This window comes from Anguilla anguilla, chromosome 12 (assembly GCF_013347855.1).
Source record: "Anguilla anguilla isolate fAngAng1 chromosome 12, fAngAng1.pri, whole genome shotgun sequence".
Lineage (NCBI taxonomy): Eukaryota > Metazoa > Chordata > Actinopteri > Anguilliformes > Anguillidae > Anguilla > Anguilla anguilla.
In genome coordinates this window covers 11,592,620-11,615,431 of record NC_049212.1, presented here as the reverse complement: position 1 = coordinate 11,615,431, position 22,812 = coordinate 11,592,620, and the positions used below count along the sequence as shown (strand labels likewise).

Sequence of the window (22,812 nt, the reverse complement as noted above, 5' to 3'; positions counted from 1 at the left end):
CAAAAAAAGAATTTATCAAAATTATAATTATTACTAAATAATTACTAATACTTAAAAAAAAAAAAAAAAGGCTAATTGAGACTTTTGCATCAAAATGCCAAATGTTTGCCATGAAACTAAACAAAATATATTTTTGTTTATGTCTTCCCAAAAATCATCTCCTTAATTAATTCCTGCATTTAGTTAAGATTTTTCCCTGAGATCTAACTCTAATCACAGGACTGTAGACTGACATTAGTCTTTGAAAGAGTTTGTACTGATACTATGAACACCCTTCATGATGCATTCTTCTTTTCAGACATTTGCCAAAGAGAAGGGAACAGTGTCTTTAAATGGAAGTCTATTAAGAAAATATTTAGATTAGCCTTTGCACTGAAATTTGTAGTCACAATGGTCTTCAGGTAAATGTATATACATTACATGGCCAAAAGTATGTGGACACCTGACATCCAACATCTCATCTAAAATGATGTGCATTCATATAGAGTCCACCCTTTGCTGCAGCCTCCACTCTCCTGGGAAGGCTTTACACTAGATGTTGGAGCATTGCTGCAGGGATTTGCTTGTAGTCTGCCTTCAACATTGATTGGGTCTGGCTCGCAGTTGGCTTTCCAATTTGGCTTACCCAAAGGTGTTGGATGGGGTTGAGGTCAGGGCTCTGTGCAGGCCAGTCAAGTTCTTCCACACTGATCTCGACAAACCATTCCTATATGGACCTCACTGTGTGCATGGGGGCATTGTCATGCTGAAACAGGGAGGGCCTTCCCCAGACTGTTGCCACAAAGTTGGAAGCACAGAATCGTCTACAATGTCATTGTGTTAACATTTGCCTTCACTGAAACTAAGGGGCCTAGCCCAAACCATGAAAAACCCCAGACCAAGGGGTGTCCAGATACTTTTGGTCATATAGTATATTTATAACTCAGTTCCTAATAATATTCCTGAGAATGCTCCTCTGTCCTAACCTGGTTGTAGGAACAGTTTAGAAATAAATGTCATCATGTTTTAGAAGACACCCATTTTAGAAGATGAATTTTGCACCTTAAACTCTAAACCAAATGAATTCCTCTGACTGTGCTTCAGAATTTATGTTCTCCACATTGCTCTTTTTGATGATTTATGGTGTTCTGGAGCCACTGAGATAAATTCTTCAGCCATATTAAAAGAAAACAGAATAAATGATCAGCACTTGGTTTCTCTTGTCTGTAAGTATGAGTGAAAGTGTTTTAGGCAAATCTTAACATTCTGGCATGAAGTGTTTAGGGGAAAACTTAGCCCAGTTGGCACATTTAGAATCCCAATATGAAATCTTCCACTTTTTTACTTAGAAGATGCCTGTATAGAAATGCGTTATATTAATTATGTAATTATTGATATTGCCCCTTTGTTCTAGTACTGTATCTTGAATGTAATGGATTTTGTACCTGTATTTTTCTATTTCCTTGGCACTCAGATTTTTCTGATATGTGATGGAATTCTGCAGAGATTTACATTGCTTATTTAGTAGTTTGTTCTGACCTACAGTCAGAACAACAGTGTAGACATTTCTTTGAGGAATATGTTTTTTTTTTCTTCATTCATGTGAGTTATGCATAACAGTATGTTAAACTGGTATATGAGAGTTTTATTTCTAAAATTATATTAGCCAGACTTTGCTGTAGGATGCGACCAAAACTGGTGTGTTCTTGAAAAGCAAAGATGTTTCAGAGATGTTTGAAATTACATAAACAAATGCCAAACCCTATGTACTTTGTATATTTATTTCAATTATATTTTTATTGGTTGTTTATCTAAATAGAACTTAATAAAGAATAGATGTGCAACCTGAAAGTTCATGATTTAGCTAACAACCAGATATATGTTGTTAGCTTTCTAAGCAATCATTAAGTGATTTTTAGGGCTATTTCCTGAATTAATCATGTTTCAATTCTGGAAGTTTCTACTGTGTGTGCTTGATCTAATTTATGTGGGAAATGCTGTATTATTTTATATGGACTCAGTTCAATTCTGTTGTTTATGCGGCCTTATCTTATTGGACAGCCTTGGGGCTGTTAGTGGTCCCATGACACTGCTGATTCCGAAAATATTTCCTGAACACCTGCTAAAATTATCATATATTATATTTATTATATCTGCTGGTCTAAAATAATTTATGTAGTTATTTGCTGTGTGTGTGCATGCATGCGTGTGTGTGTGCGCGTGCGCGTGCGTACATGTGTGCAAGAATAGATAATAAGTGCAAGCATACTCAATTGTATTGTCATATGATCTTTGCCTGCTGGTTATGACTATTGTTTGAGAAACAGTGTTGACAAATTGCCTGACTATTGTCGACAAATTCTCAACCTGGGGACGATAACATTTTCAATGTGTGTGTTACAGTGTACACACAGCTGCAAGTTTTGGTTCCAAATTCACACATAGACCAGGGTCTCAAGGCCACAGCCACCTAACTGACAAACAAATGTTAGTCCCTTCAGGGCCAAAGAATTCATTTAAAAAAGACATACTGTTACAGCGCTATATTTTCCAGAGGAAATCTTAGCATGCTTAGTATGCTTAGTCCAGCAGCACATGAATTGTTATGCTACTTTCTGAGGTGGGTAGAAAGCTCATTAAATGTAATCAGGCACTCCAGTGGAACCATTTGTAATGAAAACAGTACAGTTTTTGGACTTTGTTTTTGTACCTTTATTTAATCTTCCATTTATGACATGAAATGTATTTTTTCTCTCTTTCTTCTGAATTGAGTTATTGTGGTATTATGTGGTGAACCTTTAAGGCTTTAAAGAGGGTACCAGTCGATGATGACACATTCCTTATCGCTGGGCAAGTGAAGGCTAATTAAACAGCAGTGTTTTGATTTTCAGCATCGGCTGATGTTGTAGACTGACCACCGTAGGTTCATTTCTTAGGGGTTCCTTTACTGAATAAGTGGATATTTCTTGGTTGTAGAAAAATGTTTGCTTAGTTCTTAGTAAAAACGTGACGTTATCACTTACAAATGTTTTGACTGCTGTTAAATCCAACCACCCAAGGTTCATTAAGTGAACCTAAAATGTCAGTATGGATGTTTGAAAAGCACTTTGAAAAGTGTTGTTTTGCATGCAGTGTTCTGCTACCACAATCCTGAAAGCAATCTTGGGAGCACACACAATATAGTAGATCTGAATGACGAAACCATTTTAGCTGCCAAGAATATGGCACAAATTTGGTGTGGCACTTATTACCTATTTTGAGATATATTGAGAAAAGCCTAATTGCAAGAAGACCGTTTTTATATTATTATATTTTGTTTTATTTATAAGTGATGGTTGAGGATGTATTCAAGTTGGGAGTTTCATGGAACTGGATTTTATTGACTCTTGAACATTAAAGAAAATTGTGTTTTGTTTTTGCTTCCACACCTAAACCAAAACCAATAATGAAAGACTATTTCATTATGAAAAATAATTTTGGTATTTTTGGACTGCAGGTAAAAGCAAGCAAAAATCTTCAGAAATATATTTTTATGTGGAAATAAAAATGGTGGATTAAACTAAAGTTTAAATAAGCATAAAAATAGTTGTCTATGAATAATAGTTAAGTGGATTTTTTTAAACTACTCTCTTTAGATTTAAAATTGAAATTGGCTACATACCGTGGAGAGTTCTTTTAATTTTTACTTCTTTTCATATTATCTACATCCACTAGGGGGAGGTGGAGTGTTTGGTAACAGAATGGCAATCCTTACTGCTCGATCCTGATTATAACTGTGTGGATACTTCAAACTTCTGGTCTTATATACCCTTTGCAGGACTACACTATGCTTTACACAGGGAATGCCTTTTGAACTACATTTTTCAGTTGATTACAATGAATGAAGTTACACAAATTGAGATTTTTCTAGTGAGGCAGGTCAATTTCACAACAACTGAGATTGGTGTCCTTTGTTCTACACAAGATTTACAAAAATATGTAGACATCCCTTTTAATTAGTGGTTTTGCCTACTTCAGCCACACCCATTGCTAACTGGTGCATAAAATCAAGCATACCACCATGCAATCTTCATTGACTAACATTGGCAGTAGAATGGGCCGTACTGAAGAGCTCAGTGACTTTCAACCTGGCACTGTCACAGGATACCACCTTTCTGAGTAATTTCTGCCCAGCTAGAGCTGCCCCAGTCAACTGTAAGTGCTGTTATTGTTTAAGTGGAAACATTTAGGAGCAGAAACAGCTCAGCCAAGAAGCGGTAGGCCACACAGGCTCACAGAAGGAGGCCACTGAGTGCTGAGGTGTGTAGCCCGTGAAAATAATATGACCTCGGCTGCAACACTCACTACAGAGTTCAAAACTACCTGTGGAAATAGCATCAGCACAAAACTGCTCATTAAGAGCTTCATGAAATGAATTTCCATGGCCATATGCAAGCCTAAGATCACCATGTGCAAACTTTTTTTTTCCAGGACAGAAAAGTTCACTTTTCTCTCCTTGATAAAAGTCTTAATTTCAACCTCATTAATGATATCATCAAGAAAATGTGACATAAGCTCTTATTAACAGCCCTAGTGGGGATATTATTGACTAAAAGCTAAATTCTCATCTTGCCAATTTATACAACTGTGCTGAGCTTATTAATCACAATGGGAATGTGTTTTCTGGGTCTTCACTTGTCACTTGTTCCTTGATAGTAAATGGTAAATGGTAAATGGAAAAATAGGGGCGACATAGCTCAGGAGGTAAGACCGATTGTCTGGCAGTCGGAGGGTTGCCGGTTCAAACCCCGCCCTGGGCGTGTCGAAGGGTCCTTGAGCAAGACACCTAACCCCTAACTGCTCTGGCGAATGAGAGGCATCAATTGTAAAGCGCTTTGGATAAAAGCGCTATATAAATGCAGTCCATTTACCATTTGATAGTAAATCCTGTAGTAAGATCAATTATCTGCCACTTGGTGCACTTTTTAAAATAGAAAACCTGTTTAGACCTATTTCAGATTCAAACGCAAAGAGATGTCGGTGATGTTTAACAATTATAGTTTCCAGTGGAGAAGAGTATATTGTGTCACAAGAAAGATTCTGTTATGTAGGGAGGCAGCTCAGGTGACACTTAAGTTGAAACTGGCTCATGGATCCATATCTGGGTATTTACAATATTTATGCTTATTGTGGGTTTTTGTGCATATGTATAAGCTACAGATACTGTAGATGCTTATGATATAAATGATACAAACGCTAGTTAGCTCAGCATCAAGTGTCAATCTGGCGTTTACGGAGCTGACACACTAGGTAGCTCAGCCTAAGTGTCAAGTCGGCATTTACGCAGCTGACGCATTTGGTAGCTCAGCCTCAAGTGTCAATTTGGCATTTATGGAGCTGACACACTAGGTAGCTTAGCTTAAGTGTCAAGCTGGCCCTACGGAGTTGACACTCTAGGTAGCTTAGCATCAAGTGTCACGCTGGCTTTAACCTTGTCTTCTCTGTTTCCCTTTCAATGGGGCTCCCGCCCCTTATCTTGCCCTGAGTTCAAAGACCACTCCAGCCTGTTTCCTCGGCCTGAATCCATGGGATGACTCCAGTCCTATCCTTCGCTCCACGGTCATGGACTGCTTCAACCCTGTTCCTCCCCTGCCCATGCCTTGATGCTGTCTGTATTGCAGAACCTGTTGATCCAGAGCATTACGGGAAATAAAATGAAAAATTGATATTTTTGTGAATTTTAGATTTTTGGCATCTTCGAATACGCTCCCTAATGGCAACCATTCAATAAATGTTATCCCTGGTCTTCCTACCTACCATGATAATCATTTGCAGCAGTACCCACATGGAAACTGAGTGGACTGTTTCCCCACCAATTAAATAATCTCTGACGATACCACCCCCTTCTTTGCAGTGCTAGAATTTGCCTATATAACCAGTAGGTGTAGCTGTTTTTCTTTTTATATGTACATCAAAATTATTACAGGTATTGCTTTACTCATACTGTGCTGTCTTTTTTACACTGTAAGATAGTTTAAAGATTTTAATAAATAGTCGGATAAGCCACACAGGAGATGAATGAAAACCTGACCCCACTTGCCTCCTTTAACAAGCTCTCAGGCAGATGAAAGGGAATTGCAATGAAAATCATTCCAATTTTTGACTTTAACTATATAGATAAAGATTCATATAAAAAAAATCTAAGATAATACATAACAGACCGGCATGCAATTAAGTTTGTATATTGCGTGCGTGAAAGCCATGCCATTTTCAGGTTTCATTTAGTTGGCTAGCAACATCTTGATATAAATGAACAAACATACTACATTTCAGAAGTAACTTATCTGATAATTTTGCTAATTAAAACTCAGCACACAAAGGGTAATCCAGAAACTAATTCCGGAAGTTAAATTGTGCTGGATTCAAAAAGACTTCCTTGACTGATTCACAGTATGATCCGCCTGTGTCCTCAATGTGAGTTATCTCTTTATCTGACAAAAGGAGAGGAAAATTTCAACCATACCACTTGAGACCAAATGGCAAACATACAGTTAACGTTTCCCCGTCTTTTTTGCGCTAACCTTTGCCTTCACTCCACCTACTTGAAACATTGATTGACAGTATATATGACAACTACATCGTCTTTTTGTCGTCATTGGTCCATCCGGGAATTTCGTAGTTTGATTGACAGTCGTCATGGTAACATTCTCCGTCAGTCGCCATTTTACCAGTAGCTTTTTCCTAATAATTTACCTTCCCGCCGGAATAATACATTTACTTTTTAATAGTAATGGCAACGATTTTGAAACCAATGCATCGGCAGGATTGGATTAAAAGAATTCAGAGACCTGTGGTTTAAAACAGGGTGGACATATTTAGGCGGTGCCAAGCAACGTGGTTGTCCGTCTCTCTGGTCCACCGGGCCGGTTCGCTGCGCAGGTTTGGAACGCGCGCCATTTTGTGAAATTTACAAAAAAAATTATCCAAGAAAACAAGGCGTATAGCAAAGGACACGCTAATTATTTCACTAATCTGGGGAGACCGTACCTATTATTACCAGAGACTGTTGCTGTTACTCCTGCGGAGAGGACCCATCAACAACTATAGCTAATTTTGTGTGGTTAGCTAGTTAGCTAGCTGTCTCGCTAGCTAGCTAGCTAACTCCCCCAAATGTAGCTAGCTAACTAGCTAGCTATGTTTTCTCACTCTTCGTCCGAAAAGCCAGCTAGCTAGCTAGCCATGTGTGTTTGTTTTTAGCTAGCTAGCTAGCTGAAGGAGATATACGCCGTTGATCTGGAAATTGAACTGACACCAGTCCGGAGGAGTGAGGATTGGTTCGAAAATTTGGAGGGCTCCTTACAGGAAAGGAGAAGCTGGATCCTACTTCGCCCCATGGGTTATGGGACTTTAAATGAAGATCACATCAACAAAAGTGAGTTCCGATGAAAAATGTGTCTGGTGGTATGTTGATTTATTTAAAATGCGCCAAGTTGGTTAACGCTTGCTAGAATTAGGTAGCTTGGCGGGGTTAGCCACATCTGGCTAGCTAGCTAACGTCAGCGAAGTTAGTCAGCAACTTGATGCGTGAACTGCTCGCGTCAGAAAAGCTCATATTTTTACCTGACTAAATTGGTTATAAGGGCGAGCTACATTAACTCATAATGTTAAAGTGAGCCTGTTGTGTATGGATGTCCAGCTAGCTATCACAGTACAACTAGAGCCCGAGCCTGGTAGGTCAAGTTTGGGGATTCGTAGTCAGTCAGTTAAGCTTACCAAACTGCACTAAGTTAGGCCATGCCGATCCGCTGCCTAGTTAGCTGGACAGCAGGCGTGTTCAGTGCAACAACAGTTGCCTAACTGTTTAATAACGCTAGATAGCTTGCTTGCTAACGCGACAGAAAAATTATAGCAGGCGGCTAGTAGGCTAGCTAATTGACACATTGACATTGTCCCTTGGCGTGTGGACAGTTGACAGAAATATAAGGTGTGTTAGCTGGTTGGCCAGCTAATCACTGGCACCTCATACGCTGCTAAGTGTTACGTTCGTGCGATGTGAGGGATAGGTAGCCAGTCAGTGGTAGCTAGCTAATTCAGTGTTCACAAATGACACCGTCAGAACCGTTCAGAATGTAATGTTAATCATCATAGTTAGTTGTTGGGTAGCTAACTAACGTTAATGGAAAAGTTGCAATCACGTCTCCCAAGATCGCTGTGTATAGACAGAGTCCATTCAGAGCGCTCTTTAGACTACCCAGCTGATTTAGCTGGCGCTCACATAGACTAATGACAGCTCTTCTGTCTCGTGTGGACACTTTCAGTCAGATAGATTTCTCGCTAGCGATCATACATTATTGTTATATTAATATACACGTTGCAATAGCATGAGCACTGGGGGTAATGCTTGTGAAATAACTAGCCTAACTAGCTATTGGTGTGACTTTCACACAGCTGTCTTTGCAACGTTTTCTATTTTCGTGGTTAGCTTGTCGTTGCTGGCAAGCAGGTTAGTTAGCAAGTTTAAACTAGCCTGTTAGCTACAATGTACTGTACATGTTACAATTGTCTTCCAGTGTTTACATTGTAACGTCAGCTAGTAATTCTACGCTTGCTGTTTTTCTTTAACGTTAATTCGTCAATAAAAAAAAAATGTGAACACGATGTACGGTCGCCATGTTTTTACCTAACGTACACTAGTTACTGCGGTTGCTATAACGCTATAGCTAACGTTTGTTAGCGAAACAATCTCGCAACACACATTTGGAAAGTACGAGCTAGCTAGCGAATTGGTGATCTGTGTGTGATCATGATCGTCATTTTTGTCTGTCTAGGAAACGTGATATAATAATACATTTAAAATAAATAATGATATGTATTCCCAGAAATAAAAATATATATTAAGGATGATGTCACATGTTTTGATTTTTCAACCAGTCTCAATCCGACGAGGCACCTTGAAGTATATTTAACTTGAAACTGTTCATTTAAAATTCAAGAGATGAACGCGAAGTCAAACCAGACTTAAGAACCCTCTTTTCTTGACAGCGTTATACCAACCTAGTCGCTGAGCTCCATCACTAGGCTTCGTTTGAAGCGTAATAAAGTTGGCCGGGTGGTCTGGATTGTGTTGTATTGGGCGATGAGGAAGATCTGTTGATGGATAGAATGGGAGAAGGAGCTCTACCCTGGCAGCTTGGTGGGTAAGCCATGGGACCACCAGGGCCTTGAACTTGAAGAAAGCTGAAATGAGACATTTTGGAGGAATGAAGCACAATCTTGCAGGCATATTCTGAATATTTTGACCTGTTTGCAAGGGAAGGTAGTAGAGGCCATATTCATAGTAGAACATTTTCATTGACATACATTGGCCTACAAGTACTGAATGAAGAGCAATCTTCCACACGTTCTGAATATTTTTACCTGGTTGCCAGAGAAGGTAGTAGAGGCCAGATTCACTGTACAAGGTTTTCACATCATCGTCTGCAGATTCTGTTGCGATTGTATCAAATGGGTTATGACATGCAGTCCCACACATAGGCCGACAAGTAGGCCTACTTTGTAATGGCTAATCAGCTGCAAGCTAGCTGGTCACAATGTTAATGTCTTATACAAGAGGGATATTCAGTTACTTAGACGTTTTCAAATAGAGAGAGTTTATTTTTGTTGTCTCAGTAATGGTTCTTAACAGTACTATAATATCTTGCACATCTGATCCCTGTACATATGGTATGTGGGATTATTCAGCATATATTTGTTATCAAAGTGTTCTCTCTGCTCGTCAGTCGAATATCAAGAGATCGAGGTATAAGCCTGGCTACAGCTCATATGGAAATACTTCGACAATGATGATGAATTGCATTCCTTAGAAATGAAGAATCTGTTTCAGCTGACAGATGGTCACTGTACAGATTTTTACATTTGGCATAGAAATAACGTCCGAAATATTATAGGTTACCTCAAGTTTGGAACTCTGAAGGGTAGGCTAAACTGTACATGGTAATGCTATTAGTCAAACTGAGTAAAGTTGAGAAAGTTAAATTGTGAAAGTTAAGTTGAAATTGTAATTATATTCTTACAAACCTCTAAAGCCTCTGTTGTAATTGTAATAAACTTCTTGGGAAGATCTCTGTGTAATTTTGGACATTTGCACAGTGATTGGCTGCTGAATCTTTATCCTGTTGGTGTACTTGAGTGGTTTTGTGAAAGCAAATATGATTTTGATCTTTATACTTGCTTTTTGTGGAGGTATTTTACTGATGGGTTAAAAACCTTGGTAAAGACAGTGCAGCGTCTGAGTTTTGGGTGGCAACATGAACAGAAAACTCATCGCATCCACGTTGTTTGTTCGTTTACTGAGGGCAGTGTTGGTTCCCATCATTCCACTAGCCCTACTAGAGCCTTCTTGATGCCTATAGTTTACAGCCCAATGTTCTCAAGTGCTATGTTGTTGTTGTTTTTTTCCTGCATCCAGGATTTAACATGAAGTTTTCTTGAACAAATTCTTTCTATTCCTTGTTTTGTCATCATTCGGTATAATGTTCAATAGTTTTACATCAGATGGTGTTATGCTTGTTGTACAGTACACTTTTATTCTATTCTGAATAGGGCTGGGTATTGTTTTGTTTTTATCGATTCCGGGTTTCATGTCGATTCTGCTTATCGAATCCTGGTTCCAATTCTTGTCATCAAGTAGCCTACAAAACGTGTTGTATCAAAAACCACCTTTATTTTCCGCAGATTTAGGCTGCCATGAAAAGTTAATTGTCATTTTGGTAAAAAAGTAAAATAGAGACACGCAATGAAGGCCACACTCACAATGGAGGAAAACAACCTGTTGCACTCCATAGAGTTTAATATTAAAAGTCAGTGGGTTATCAAGACTATCAAAATGCCAAAACTTCATTGTGTGGTGGACTGTATGAAAAACAAGGACAAGAGCCCAGATTTGACGTTTTCTGTGCTCCTGTGCAAAAAGATGCTAACTCCTTGTGCCCATGGTTATTTTGATGTTTTTTTTTTTTGTTGCTTATCCTGGTCAGGGTCGCGATGGAGCCTGTCCCAGCGTGCATTGGGTGAGAGGCAGGAATACACCCTGGACAGGTCGCCAGTCTATCGCAGGACACACACACCATTCTCCCACACAGTATGATGTGTGTGTCCTGCGATAGACTGGCGAGGAAACCGGAGTACCCGGAGGAAACCCATGCGGACATGGGAAGAACATGCAAACTCCACATAGAAAGGCCCAGGCCGAGAACGCTGGACCTTTGTGCCGAGGCCATTGTGCTACCCACTGCCCCACCGTGCAGCCCATCTGTTGACAAGTGAAATAACCCAAATGCATTTACCTATGATACAGTAAATATTAGCAATTATATTGAAATATGATTTGACGTGAAATAATTTAATAACTCTTGTTAACTTTTCGGCAGATATGTGTTTTCCGAGTTATAATATTGCGTAGGCAGGGTTAAAATTTTCGTTGAATGCAGGGGAGCATTATTAGTAGGGACAGTCGGTATAAATGTAACGCATCATAAATGTAATACGGTCAGTAACTTTTATTTCTTTTTGTACAGAAGGAGACTTGCGTCCACATTCTTCGGTTTCCGAATAGACCCCAATTTGTTTAAATCTGTCCTGCCTTACCTTACCGATCACCCTTTCAGACGGGACAGATATGCTTTAAGAACAATAAGTCCAAAAAGAACTAAGGAGCGTTCTAGGCACTCGTATAGTAATCCAATGAGGAGTCGGGAGGGACAGATATGCTTTTTGCATAGCCGTGTCCATGCATATGTGGTGATTGTTACAGAACTGCCATCTGTGAGAAACTGATGCATAGTGTTTGGATAAGTGATTGGCGTGCAGAATGTTTATTTTAGCATGAAAAAAAAAAACCGCTAAGTTATCTAGCTTTTTGATTTCACAGCATTATCAATAATTATTGATAAATTGATGTGGTGGCAGCTCTATTTGTATTTCTGTTTTGCACGAGTAATCAAGTTACTAGTTGCCAGTGTGTCACAGTGAACATGAGTGGATGGAACTTTTGATTAATATCGTAGAGCTGACTATTTATTTTTAGGTGTTGCAGGAATGTTTGTGAATTTCTGGTATTAATTTCATTAATTTATTTTTGTCTCTGAAATATTGTGGGTCACAACAAGAAATAACTGAAAGATGTTGCCCTGACTTGTCACAGGCCTTTTGTTTTAAAGTGAGGGTTTTCAAAAGGCATTCTGGGGACCCCCTATTATACAGTACCTTCGTGGACCTGCTGTTGAACACCCAGGGTGTTAAAGTGACCTCTTTCTGCTTTCTGTTGTCTAGTGACTTGAACAGTTGGTTTCATGTACAAATTAAAATTTTGCATCACTACAGCCCATCCATGGTAGCAAGAATGTGTGGTTTGCCATTAGTAGACTTCATGTTTCATGGGGCTGAGTGTCCACAAAGCTTTTCTACGCTGAACTTAGTTGAACATGTATGATGAATTCTATACCAATGCCTGCGACTTTGCCTTCATTTCCATCAACTAAGTGTGAGTATGGCTTTGGATTTATACCAAACGACCAAAACCCGGCTGCGTTTTTGAAGCTCACTTTTTTGTCTTGTTCAGAGACTTTGCTCACTAGCGCCAGTGTGGTTGGATCCAGTATTGGTGTTTTAGCCACCTTTGTTAATAGAAGTCAATGGCAACAATATGGTGAATATACAGTCAGTCATTTTTTTCCACCAGAAAATGTTGTCACAATAGGTGTTTTTCCTTCATCTAATGTCTCCATATGCCAGTTTGTTATGTTATTGTGTTATTTGGACAAGATGGTGATATTTTGTGAATGAATCTGGGACAGTTTGCGTCACTACTGAGTGACTGTATCTCACTGTGCTTAGTGGACGACAGGAACATGGTGGCACCCACGAACTACACTTCCTGGGCTTCAAAACGCTTTTCAACAAACCCATGGAGCCTCAATGGGTGATGTGACAAAGTGCACAAAGTCATTTCTTTGGTCAAAAACAAATTCGGCTCAATTCTCCCTCCCTTGTCCTTGGTGTGCTCTTTTACATAGCCTGTGCACCATTGCCCTCCTCTTATCAAGTCCACAGAGAATGCACAGCTTTGTGGGTTTCTGGGACCACACGCACACAAATCAGTTCTTTTATGCAGTTGTCATGTTTCTGCTCAATTAAGGTTATTCAAATTCTCAGTTTCAGTGAAAACCTGAAAATATGTTGGTGGCGTTATCTCTGTGGAGTTCTAAGCCTATCATTTCTATGACAACAGCGTCCACAATTATTCATCCCCACCCTAAAGGCTTTAACAACTTTGTCACATGATTGCAGTGAATTAATTTTGTGTGATAATATGTGCAAAATGTGATAGCGCTAAGTTGGGAAATTAGTATCAAAGCGCCGGTCATTCAGTTGCTGAACAGCGTGCTGGAGTAGACAGCAACACGATGGCAACTGGGTAAAAGCGCCTGTTGTCTATTGTCTGACAGCAGGGTTTTGTGAAGAAAATGGCACAAACAGCCTGTATTTAAAAAAAAAATTATTATTATAATTTTTAGAATTTTAAAAAAAGTTATTTTAAGCCTAAATATTTAGAAAAGTTGTGGAAGGGGGAGGATAGAGAATTTATGGCGTTGGAGGAATTTACATTTTTTAATTACGTCACTCTGGCCTATCTAGTGTTAAGAGAAGCTTGCTGAGTCTGTGTGTGTGTGCCTTTTCTCTCTGTCTAATCGAAGAAGTGGGGGAAAACAGAATCTGAACAATACTGGCCAAATTCGGGAGGACAAAACATTTGGAGAGAATGCATTATTTGAGTGTTGCCGAATATGGTGTTTGTATTTGGAGCCATCCATACTTAGTACCGCGAGAGTTGGATTTAGATGGCTGGGGTAATAAAGCTTAAAAAAGTACAGTTGGCGATACTGCACAACCAAACATTATTTAGAATTGTTTTCTACTAGTTAGCTGCAGCACTATTTCTGCAGTATCTCTGCTCTGCTCTTACCTATGTAGCCCCACCCTGCCTGCTAATTCAGCGCTGTGAACACGCAACAGGATTGTCAGATGGGTAGGGAAGCCTCCTTGCAGAGAGCTGTCCTGATTGGTTGTTAAGATTCAGGCGCAGTGAAATTTGGAGTGGCTGATTTCAGAGCCTGGAGCAGTCGGAGAGACTGGATTTTTTTTCTTGGAGCTTCTATTTATTATCTCTCGCGTTGTGAGGGAAATTTAACCAGATATGAACAAAACTGTTCCAAAAAAAACTTGCTTACTGCACCTTTGACATAATTATTGATTATAATCTTTTTTTATTTATGGGTTTTACCTGGGTCTGCCTTGCTGCTGGGTGGAAAATGTAATGTGTGAAGTTTATAGATTGGCAACACTGATGCGCATTAGGTTTTCTTTTTCTTTTTTTTAGTTTTTATTTTGTGTTTTATAAAAACTAAAAATCTTTTTGTGTCATCATTTTTGTACCATTTAATACTCGTGAAGAAAAATGCTACATTGCTTATTTTGCTGCAATCACTGAATTGTGACATTGTGTAGGGACTGTATTGTCACGTACAGTGGTGGCCTGTTGGATCTTTCACGATTGTGTGGCCATACAGACCGAGCTCCATAATGCACAAGTTCAGAAAATGCCAATATAAGTCCTTCTCTGTGTCAATGGCCTATTAACCACCATAGCTGTTCCTTGCTATCCAAGGAATTAAATATCTATTGTTTCCAACTTCCTCTGTGACTTGGGTTGTTTTGTTTTGTTTTTTTTGTGCGATGAAGGTAACATTCACTCCTCAAATGTTAACGATGGTCTAAAAATGGTTCTGGGCTTTCTGAAATGTATAACTCTATTGACTTAATTTTATTTCTTGTAGTCGCTTGTGGTTTGCTGCTGGACTCTCCTCCCAGGATGATATGAGATTTAACAGGCGACGATGCATACAGGTTAGCTGCACTTTTCTACCTCCATGTGTCTTTTTTATTTTAATTTTTTAAAAGAAATTTTAATTTCTTAAAGGCAAGCAGAAAATTTCCCATTCATCTTGTGAATACAACCTGTCATTTGTATTAGGCTTTGATTAAACTACGCTGAAATGATTATTCTACCTGCTGTGTTGTTCTTTCTCAGTTCACGTTGTCTTGGCTACAGCCATCAGTTTTTTGTTCTTGTTTTTGTTTAGCTTTTTTTTTAAAATGCTTTTTTCCATTTATCCCAGTTTGGAATGCCCAGAAATATTTTTGTTCACCAACGCCAGTGCCGCAACATTCACTGTGAATTCGGGAGGATGCTTACTAGCGTATACATGCATCTGTTGGCAATAGTTTCGTAAGTGAGGGTCACACAGACAGAAGTCTGATGCAGACGCTTCACGTGTAGTTTAACCCCTTGAAGGGTCACGCAGATGCCAAATCTGGCCAATCCTTGCCCATTTAGTGGGTGTTCTATTTAAGGCTTTATAACTCCAGATGTGAACACCACAGAGACTTGGTAAATGGCTTAAATAAACAGTTGTACCGTTTAGATTGTATTCATAATTTAGGTAAAAATAAAGTGCCACAAATGCAATTATCTCAGCAAAAATTAAGTTGATCCCCTTCATTAAAAAAAAAAATAAAATTACATACTGAGATCACACATACATAGCAGGTAAAACGGTCCGTGTTTGGGATAATTAGATTTTCGTTTTCCATTTCAAAAACAAATGTATTGCATTCCTTATTTTGTTTTTTTGTTTTTAACACAAAATTAAATTACCAATAAATAGCATGATTATTCTATTTCAAAAGTTTATTGGGTGTAGACTTCCACGTAAGATGAAGTCTGTTGAACTTATGGTCATATCCATGCATATGAACATTTTATAAATGAGACCACAGGTGTTTTCGGAGTTGTTCATGCGTTTTATCAGTTGTTTTTGTGTTCACTGATTTGTAAATTTGTCTTGTCCTTCAGGACTGTCGTAGTTATGTCAAAGATGGTTCAGGAGGCCTATGCGAGATAGCCGACTCTGTTTGTGCTCGCGAGAACCGCAAAGTTATGCTGCAGGAAGCAACTTAGTATTCAGGGATTTGAGTGGGAATCAATGGAATTCTTTCCAACCTTGTCACAAATGTACTATTTTGCTCACAAACTGGTCATATTTTCATATTTCACCAAGTAGCCTGTCATGAACCGCACTGTTTACTACTTCCTAGTTTGAGAAAAATGCATTTAACCCTTCAAAACTCAATTAAAAAAATTTTTTTTTTGCATAATTGTTTTTTTTCGTTTCATGTATACATGCAAACCGTATGCAAAATGGACACGATTACGATTTGAAGTCTGAATCAACTACCGGTGGGAAACTATAGAAATTGAAAAACACACCATTTATTCATTATTTCCTTTTGTACTAAAAAAGGATCGTGTGTTTGTTTTTCGTTTTTGGAATGAAAACTAAAATTAAATTATATCAATCGTACGTGGACCTAAAACTATACATGTCTTGGATCATAATCTCCTTGACCACAAGTATGCAAAATTTGAGGGTGATATGTGGAACTACTAAAGATCCATGATGCAAAAAGTAAGCAGTGTGTACCCTGATGCGCCTAAGTGTCTCAAAATCTATCCAAAATATCTGAACTCTGCATTTGCTGTAGCCTAAATCATAACATAATCATATTTCACTACAAATCAACTGTTTTGACTCTTTAAACTGTCTTGCATCATTTTCAAATGAGAATTGCTATCTTTTCATCAGTATTTGGGGATCTAAGATATCTAGGGGTCCAAAAATCTAAAACCAAAAAAATGAGTACATTGCTTTTTGTCTGTTATGAAGTATATACATTTGCCCCTTATGATGGTTTATGATGAAATATAGACATCGTATTTAAAAATAATGCAAAAACGTGGTACAGTACACATACCTAAATCATTCACACTTGTATGTTTTTCTGTAGTCTACGGTAAATAATTTTTTGTTGCATGGGGATGGAGAAACATGTTACTATTATTTCTAAAATGGATTGTTCAAGACTACAAATGACCACTGAATCTTGAAAGGGACATCTTTGTGTGTAAAACCAATGGTAAAATTGTATATTTATGCCATATTTAGTTGCCTATATTGATGATGGAATGATGTGGTATACTTCCACAAAAATCCCTCTTGTTTATTGGCATATCTTCAGGCTATTGTTTGCCTTATCTTGTTGCCGTGATGGAATACAAATTTTTGGTGGTGAAAGAATATTTTGATGAACTCCCAGATGGACACAATTGTTCAGTGTGTCATGCTTGGGGGTATATTTGCAGATGAGAATGCATGGAGGGGTTGCTTGTTAAATGGATAACCTAAGCAACCATGGTGGCACTTAGAAACTCATTTAGCATCCTTGCAGTGTATTGTGTAGTGATAAAGCTATCGTTTCCACTAATAGTTCGGTTGCAGTGAACATCTGAGTCAAGCAATCTGGGCGAGCCGGCACCCTCGTCACTAGGGGGCTTGCACGAATTGCTTGACGGGTTGACTTGTGGCCACCCACCCACCAGCAGGGGTTGTTGGTACATGACGAGATGCTGACCTCCCAGCCAACTGAAACTCTCCCTTCTGCAGGGAAGTTTAAAGAAGTGTGCCCCTTATCAGACCCCCAAAGGAAAACAGACTGTTTATTGCGCTGACAGGGAGTCAGCAGGGTGTGATAGAGAGACGGTGCTCAGTTGCAAAACATACTACTGGATCAGCGTTATGTAAAACTTAGGTTCTCCATGATACAGTGTAATCATGTTTTATATTGTTGGAAAGCCAGAGTCATGGGGAACAAGTTGGTGTCTCAGCTACAAAGGTTAATTCGGTGTGATACATAACTTCACACACTTTTGCAGCGTTGTATATTGACATTATTAGCATACTGTACAATAAATTGCATTAACTTTAACCTATAACCACCACTTGGATACTTTTGCTGCTTGGTGGAACTGAGGTGTTCCTTACAAGTCTCTGGGCTACAGTAGCTCCATTCGTGCATCGCCCTCGTTCACTAACTAGAGTCAACCTTGGAATTGCTTTTCCTCAGTGGCATCAGCTGAGGTTAGCCACGGGGATGAAAAGGGACACGGAGTTAGCCTATTTTCTGTTGGACCTGTAAGTAACATTACTTTTACCTAGTTGGCCAACCTTACACATCGTGCCTCTCACTCCTCCAAAGGTATAAGGTCCATAAGCAAACGCATTACCAGTGAGGTACAAGCAAACTATCTGCAGAGGCTGCAAGTTTAAAAAAAAAAAAAAAAAGTGTTTTATTTTTCTAAATGTGTGTTCTTCTATAAATGTCCATTTTTCGTGTAGCCAATGTTTTTTTTTTTTTTTTGTTTTTTTGTTTTTTACTGCGTTAGCTGAATGTTTAATGTGAACACATTCTTTGTGAGCCTGAAGCATTTGTACTGTTTGGGGCATGCCGGATGGCTAGGCGTAACGTAATGGCATACCTACCATCCCAGAATCTGTGAGAGATGCTAACATGATTTAGCAGTGTCTGGCATACCAAAGTACATGGAGCATGTGTGTGTGTGTGCTCGCGTGCGTGCGTGCGTGTGCGTGTGCGTGTGCATGTTCATTTTTAAACAATCTTACCTACCTTGAGTGAGTAGTTTGGGTATGTTTGGTGTTAAGATTGGTAGTTCAATGTAGGATTGTGTATCGAGAGCCAGTTCCAAATTGTCCCCGGTAAGTACTTATAACTTTCATTAGCTATAGCTAAGAGGCTGTGCCAGAAACTGTCATTTGTTTGTTTCATTTGTTTTTTTAGGATGTGATGTGACATGTAACTGTATAGACAGCAACGTTGCTTATCAAATCACATTCCAAAGAAACAAAGTTAGCTAGCTGGCTAATGTTATTATGATAACTTAGCTGCTTTTAACTGAGATGCTTTTAACTAATGTTATTAGCTATGATGGCTACCTTTAACTAATGCCAGTGTTAATTAAAGGAAGCTATTATAATAACGTTATTTAAAAGTAGCTTTTTGCACAGGAGCACTGAAAACTTCAGATCTGAATTCTTGTCCTTGTTTTTTGTGCATCCCACCACACAACGACATTTTCGATTTTTTAGAATCTTTATAATCCACCGACTGCTAGTAATAACTGGAGCTCAACTGATTGTTTTCCCCCATCGTGAGCATGGCCTTCATTGTGTGATGCGTTATGCACAGTCACTATTTAACTTTTCTGCTAAAATGACTATTTACTTTTCATGTCAGCCTAAATCTGCTGAAAACAAAGGTTGTTTTGCATACAGCACATTTTCATTTCTTTTTGTTCTCAAACTATATGACTGGAATCAATAAGCAAAATTGGAATGGTACCTGGAATCGATAAAATCTAAATGAAACCCTAAAAGTATCACGCTATTCTTTCCTTAAAATTTTAAATAAAAATTCCGACATCCAATTTTGTACCTAGGTTACTGGCCAGAAGGTGATTGGCTAGTAGCTGCCTAGCAAACTAGTGCGCAAACTTGAGACAGTTGTTTCTAAAGTTAACCAATTCTATTCTGTAATTGTTGGACTGTTAGGATGATTGATTTTATGTTCTGCTTTCTACTTTTCCTCTTTGGATCCTGTTTAATGAGAACGTTGGTTTCCGCTGTATCGGTCCCCTGAATGGTAACGTTGTCCTGAATCTCTGCATGTAACATTTAACATATTCTTAGCCGTGCATTTTCCCTCACCATTTCCTGGAGAGCAATAGCAGTAATGCAGAGTTGTAACCTGTACAGGTCTAACACATTTCCAGTGACATCTTGCAAAAAATTTGCTATGTAGGAAAGTTATTGTAGTACCTACATTGCTCTTCCAAGTGCAGCTAATAGGATTTTAGAGAGTTTAAAGGAAAAAGGAGTTTAAAGAGGATTGATGTAGTTGATCAGTTTGTTGTTTCATGGTTAATAATGTTAGTTTCAGAAATCCTTGCTTCGCAGTCTAGCTATTTCAACAGGTGTTGTGACTTTAAAGTGGCAGTTTTCAACATTGTCGGCCTCATGAAGGATACAATCTCAATCAACACCCATGTTCTTTGTCTGCTGTCAGTGTGATTCTGAGCAAACTTTAGTGTTCAGTTGCTTTGACAATGATGTCAATATGAGTTTAAAGTAAAGTCAAAATTGTGTATGACATTAAAACTCCACATAATAATTATTTTAGCCTACAATACGTTTATTTAAGATTTAATTAATATTTCAAATATTTATATTGATTTGCGGAAATGTTTGGTTGCCCTGTGTATTGCTACGTTTTTTCTTTTTTTGTTGCCTACTATAATAGCCTACATACAATACAAACAACACTGCCCCGCGGTGTGGTATGTTTTTACTTGGCGATTAGTGTTTTTTTTTTTTTTTTTTCGTTTGGTTTTATTTCGATTCGGTTTTGGAAATGAATCACAGTTTTTGATTTCGATTTATTTATTTATGTTTTGTTTTAAGAAATATGAATGTACAATGACATTTGAAATTCTTTTTGAATATTTTTTATTGAAACACTTTTTTAAAAAAGAGCTTTCAAATGCGGCTGCGGCTGAATATTACAGCAAATCATTGGCATCAGTTATCACTTTGGTCTTTACAACTATATGTGAATTTCTGGTCTATATGTATATTTTATTATTTAATTTTTTACTTTATAATTTCCCTCCCTTTTCATACACTATTTGCTCTGGAAGTAAAGAGATTTTTTCTTTGGCAGGTGAACGTTACCAGCCTACTGTTTTCAGTGTTCCTTCTGAGACACGTTAGCAAGCTAACTAGCAGCATTGACAGAATCATTAGACCACTTTCGAGGCAGATATGACATTCTGCCAAGTACAAGCTACAAGTTTGTTAGAAGTGCCGATTTGGAATATATATATATATATGTGTTGTTGGTTACAGTCGCGTAGTTGGCCTACATATACCTCTTCGGTCAGAGTACTATTGGTTATGTGTTTCCAAACTAATGTCAATTGCGTGTCTGTAAGCACAATGGATTAGGGTCATTGTAGTTATTGCGATGCCTATTTCTTTGCGAACTGCTTTGGGTAGCTGCCTTTGAAAAACTACAACTTAAAAAAACCACCATACGAGCTTGGAGAAACACACTGTTTACCCGGCGAATTATCCACCAATGGGATGAGCATGAAGTGTGCACCCAGTGTTCTTCAGTTCGAATGTAGTTCATTATTTCAAATGCCTTTTGTAGACTAGAAAAACACTTTTTTTTTTTTTTTTTTTTGCTTACAAAAGATTGCCTGCCAAAGTGGCTAGTTAGAGTGACGGAGTTACACCCCATTTTGTATTTTTTCTTTTCTGATTTATTGTATGTTTTTAATTGGCTGTGAAAATGTTTGTGTGTGATGGAGGATTATTGTAGAAATTTGCAAAGTTCCTGACAATGTTCCAGCTTTACAAAGGCTAGTGTAGAGGCATCAACGGGTTTAAAGCAACAAAAATGCTCTTCAGGTAAATCCAAGCCGCATGAATAATGACATTATGTCTCCAAAGGCTATCCATATGAACACATTAATTTTATAGCAGTTATTCCCATGTGAAAACTATTCTATTTTTGTGCCCGTACTTCTTTCCTGCTCAGTACATAAATGGCACATGCTCCTCTTTCCCAACTTCCACAGAGGGGTGGTTTAGGTGCATCAGGCCTGGCCAAAGGGTGGCCATCGCAATGCCTGTTCTTGCATGCCTAACGTTAACTAAACAGGATGGACTTTTGGTTACGTTACTGTATGTTAATTATTCAAGTCTGAATTTACAGATGAGCAGTTGCAACGAATGGAAGCTTTGTGTGCGCGAAGCGGGAAGTTTGAACTGGCGTACTGACATCCCGTTTGAAGCCGCTTTTTCAATAAACATGGGTTGTCTCAGGGTAGTTGGTGAAAGTGACCTGAAGATGTTTTTTGTTGATTTTTTTCCCCCTGAAGTGGAATCGCACCAGCAGAAGCCATTTTTAGTCCTGTTGATTTGCTGCTGCTTTGATGCACTCCTCACACATATAGGGCTGCTGATGCAGACACTGCTTTACAGGAGCACAGCAGTCTCAGGCTGCATGCGTCCCAGGAAACGGTTCCAGCTGAAGACGATTTAAATTTAAATGCTATTTTTGTTTTATTTTTTACAAATAAAACAATCAAGCAATAGATGCACATCCACCCTCTGAAGGTTTAATGTTGCTATGCAAGCTGCTTTTAACTGCCAACACGTTGACTCCTCCTGCCCCAACATTGTAACAATAAGCAACTGTTACCTAAAGGTTGCCGGTTCGATTCCTGGGTAGGACACTGCCGTTGCACCCTTGATCAAGTTACTTAACCTGCATTGCTTCAGTATACATCCAGCTTTAGAAATGGATGCAATGTAAAATGCATTTTCAAATGTTGAGCGTCTGCTAAATGCCTGTAATGTAAATATTTTTCTAATCCATAAAAAGAACTATTCCTTGAATTTATGCATTCATTTTCTTGTTTATGGGTACCTGAGGGATCTTGAGTTGCTATAAAGCAGTTGGAAATAGTTCTTAGCCCTTTAACATACCCTGAAAGCGTACTTTGGAAAAGTTCCCAACCTTTCATCTCAAGGTCCCCTATAATGACCACCCACTGTCAGAGGACCCCCACCTCTTTAAAAATAACTTCTGACATTTTTACAACACCCTCTTCATGGCTATTTAACACACCGTTTGATAGTGGGACATCAGAACAGGATATTTATTACAGATCTGTTCAGGCATTTAGTGGCATATGAATGGGTTACAAATTAATTACTTGCTCTCGTGACGTAGAACATTTGCACAGTAATTTAT

The 22,812-nt window shown here is 38.5% G+C and overlaps 1 protein-coding gene across 2 annotated transcripts in view; it reads left to right on the top strand.

Moving 5' to 3' along the window:
* The first annotated feature begins 6,626 nt into the window (after window positions 1-6,626).
* The window catches only part of LOC118209790 (dual specificity tyrosine-phosphorylation-regulated kinase 1A-like), a 32,991-nt gene continuing 16,805 nt past the window's right edge, over window positions 6,627-22,812 (top strand). The window contains exons 1-2 of one of the 2 annotated variants that reach the window (XM_035385441.1): window positions 6,627-7,390; window positions 14,853-14,922. In XM_035385441.1, coding sequence (XP_035241332.1) covers window positions 14,913-14,922 — 10 coding nt within the window. In that variant the 5' untranslated portion in view covers window positions 6,627-7,390; window positions 14,853-14,912. The remainder of the gene's footprint in view (window positions 7,391-14,852; window positions 14,923-22,812) is intronic. The other variant, XM_035385440.1, reaches the window with a different exon arrangement.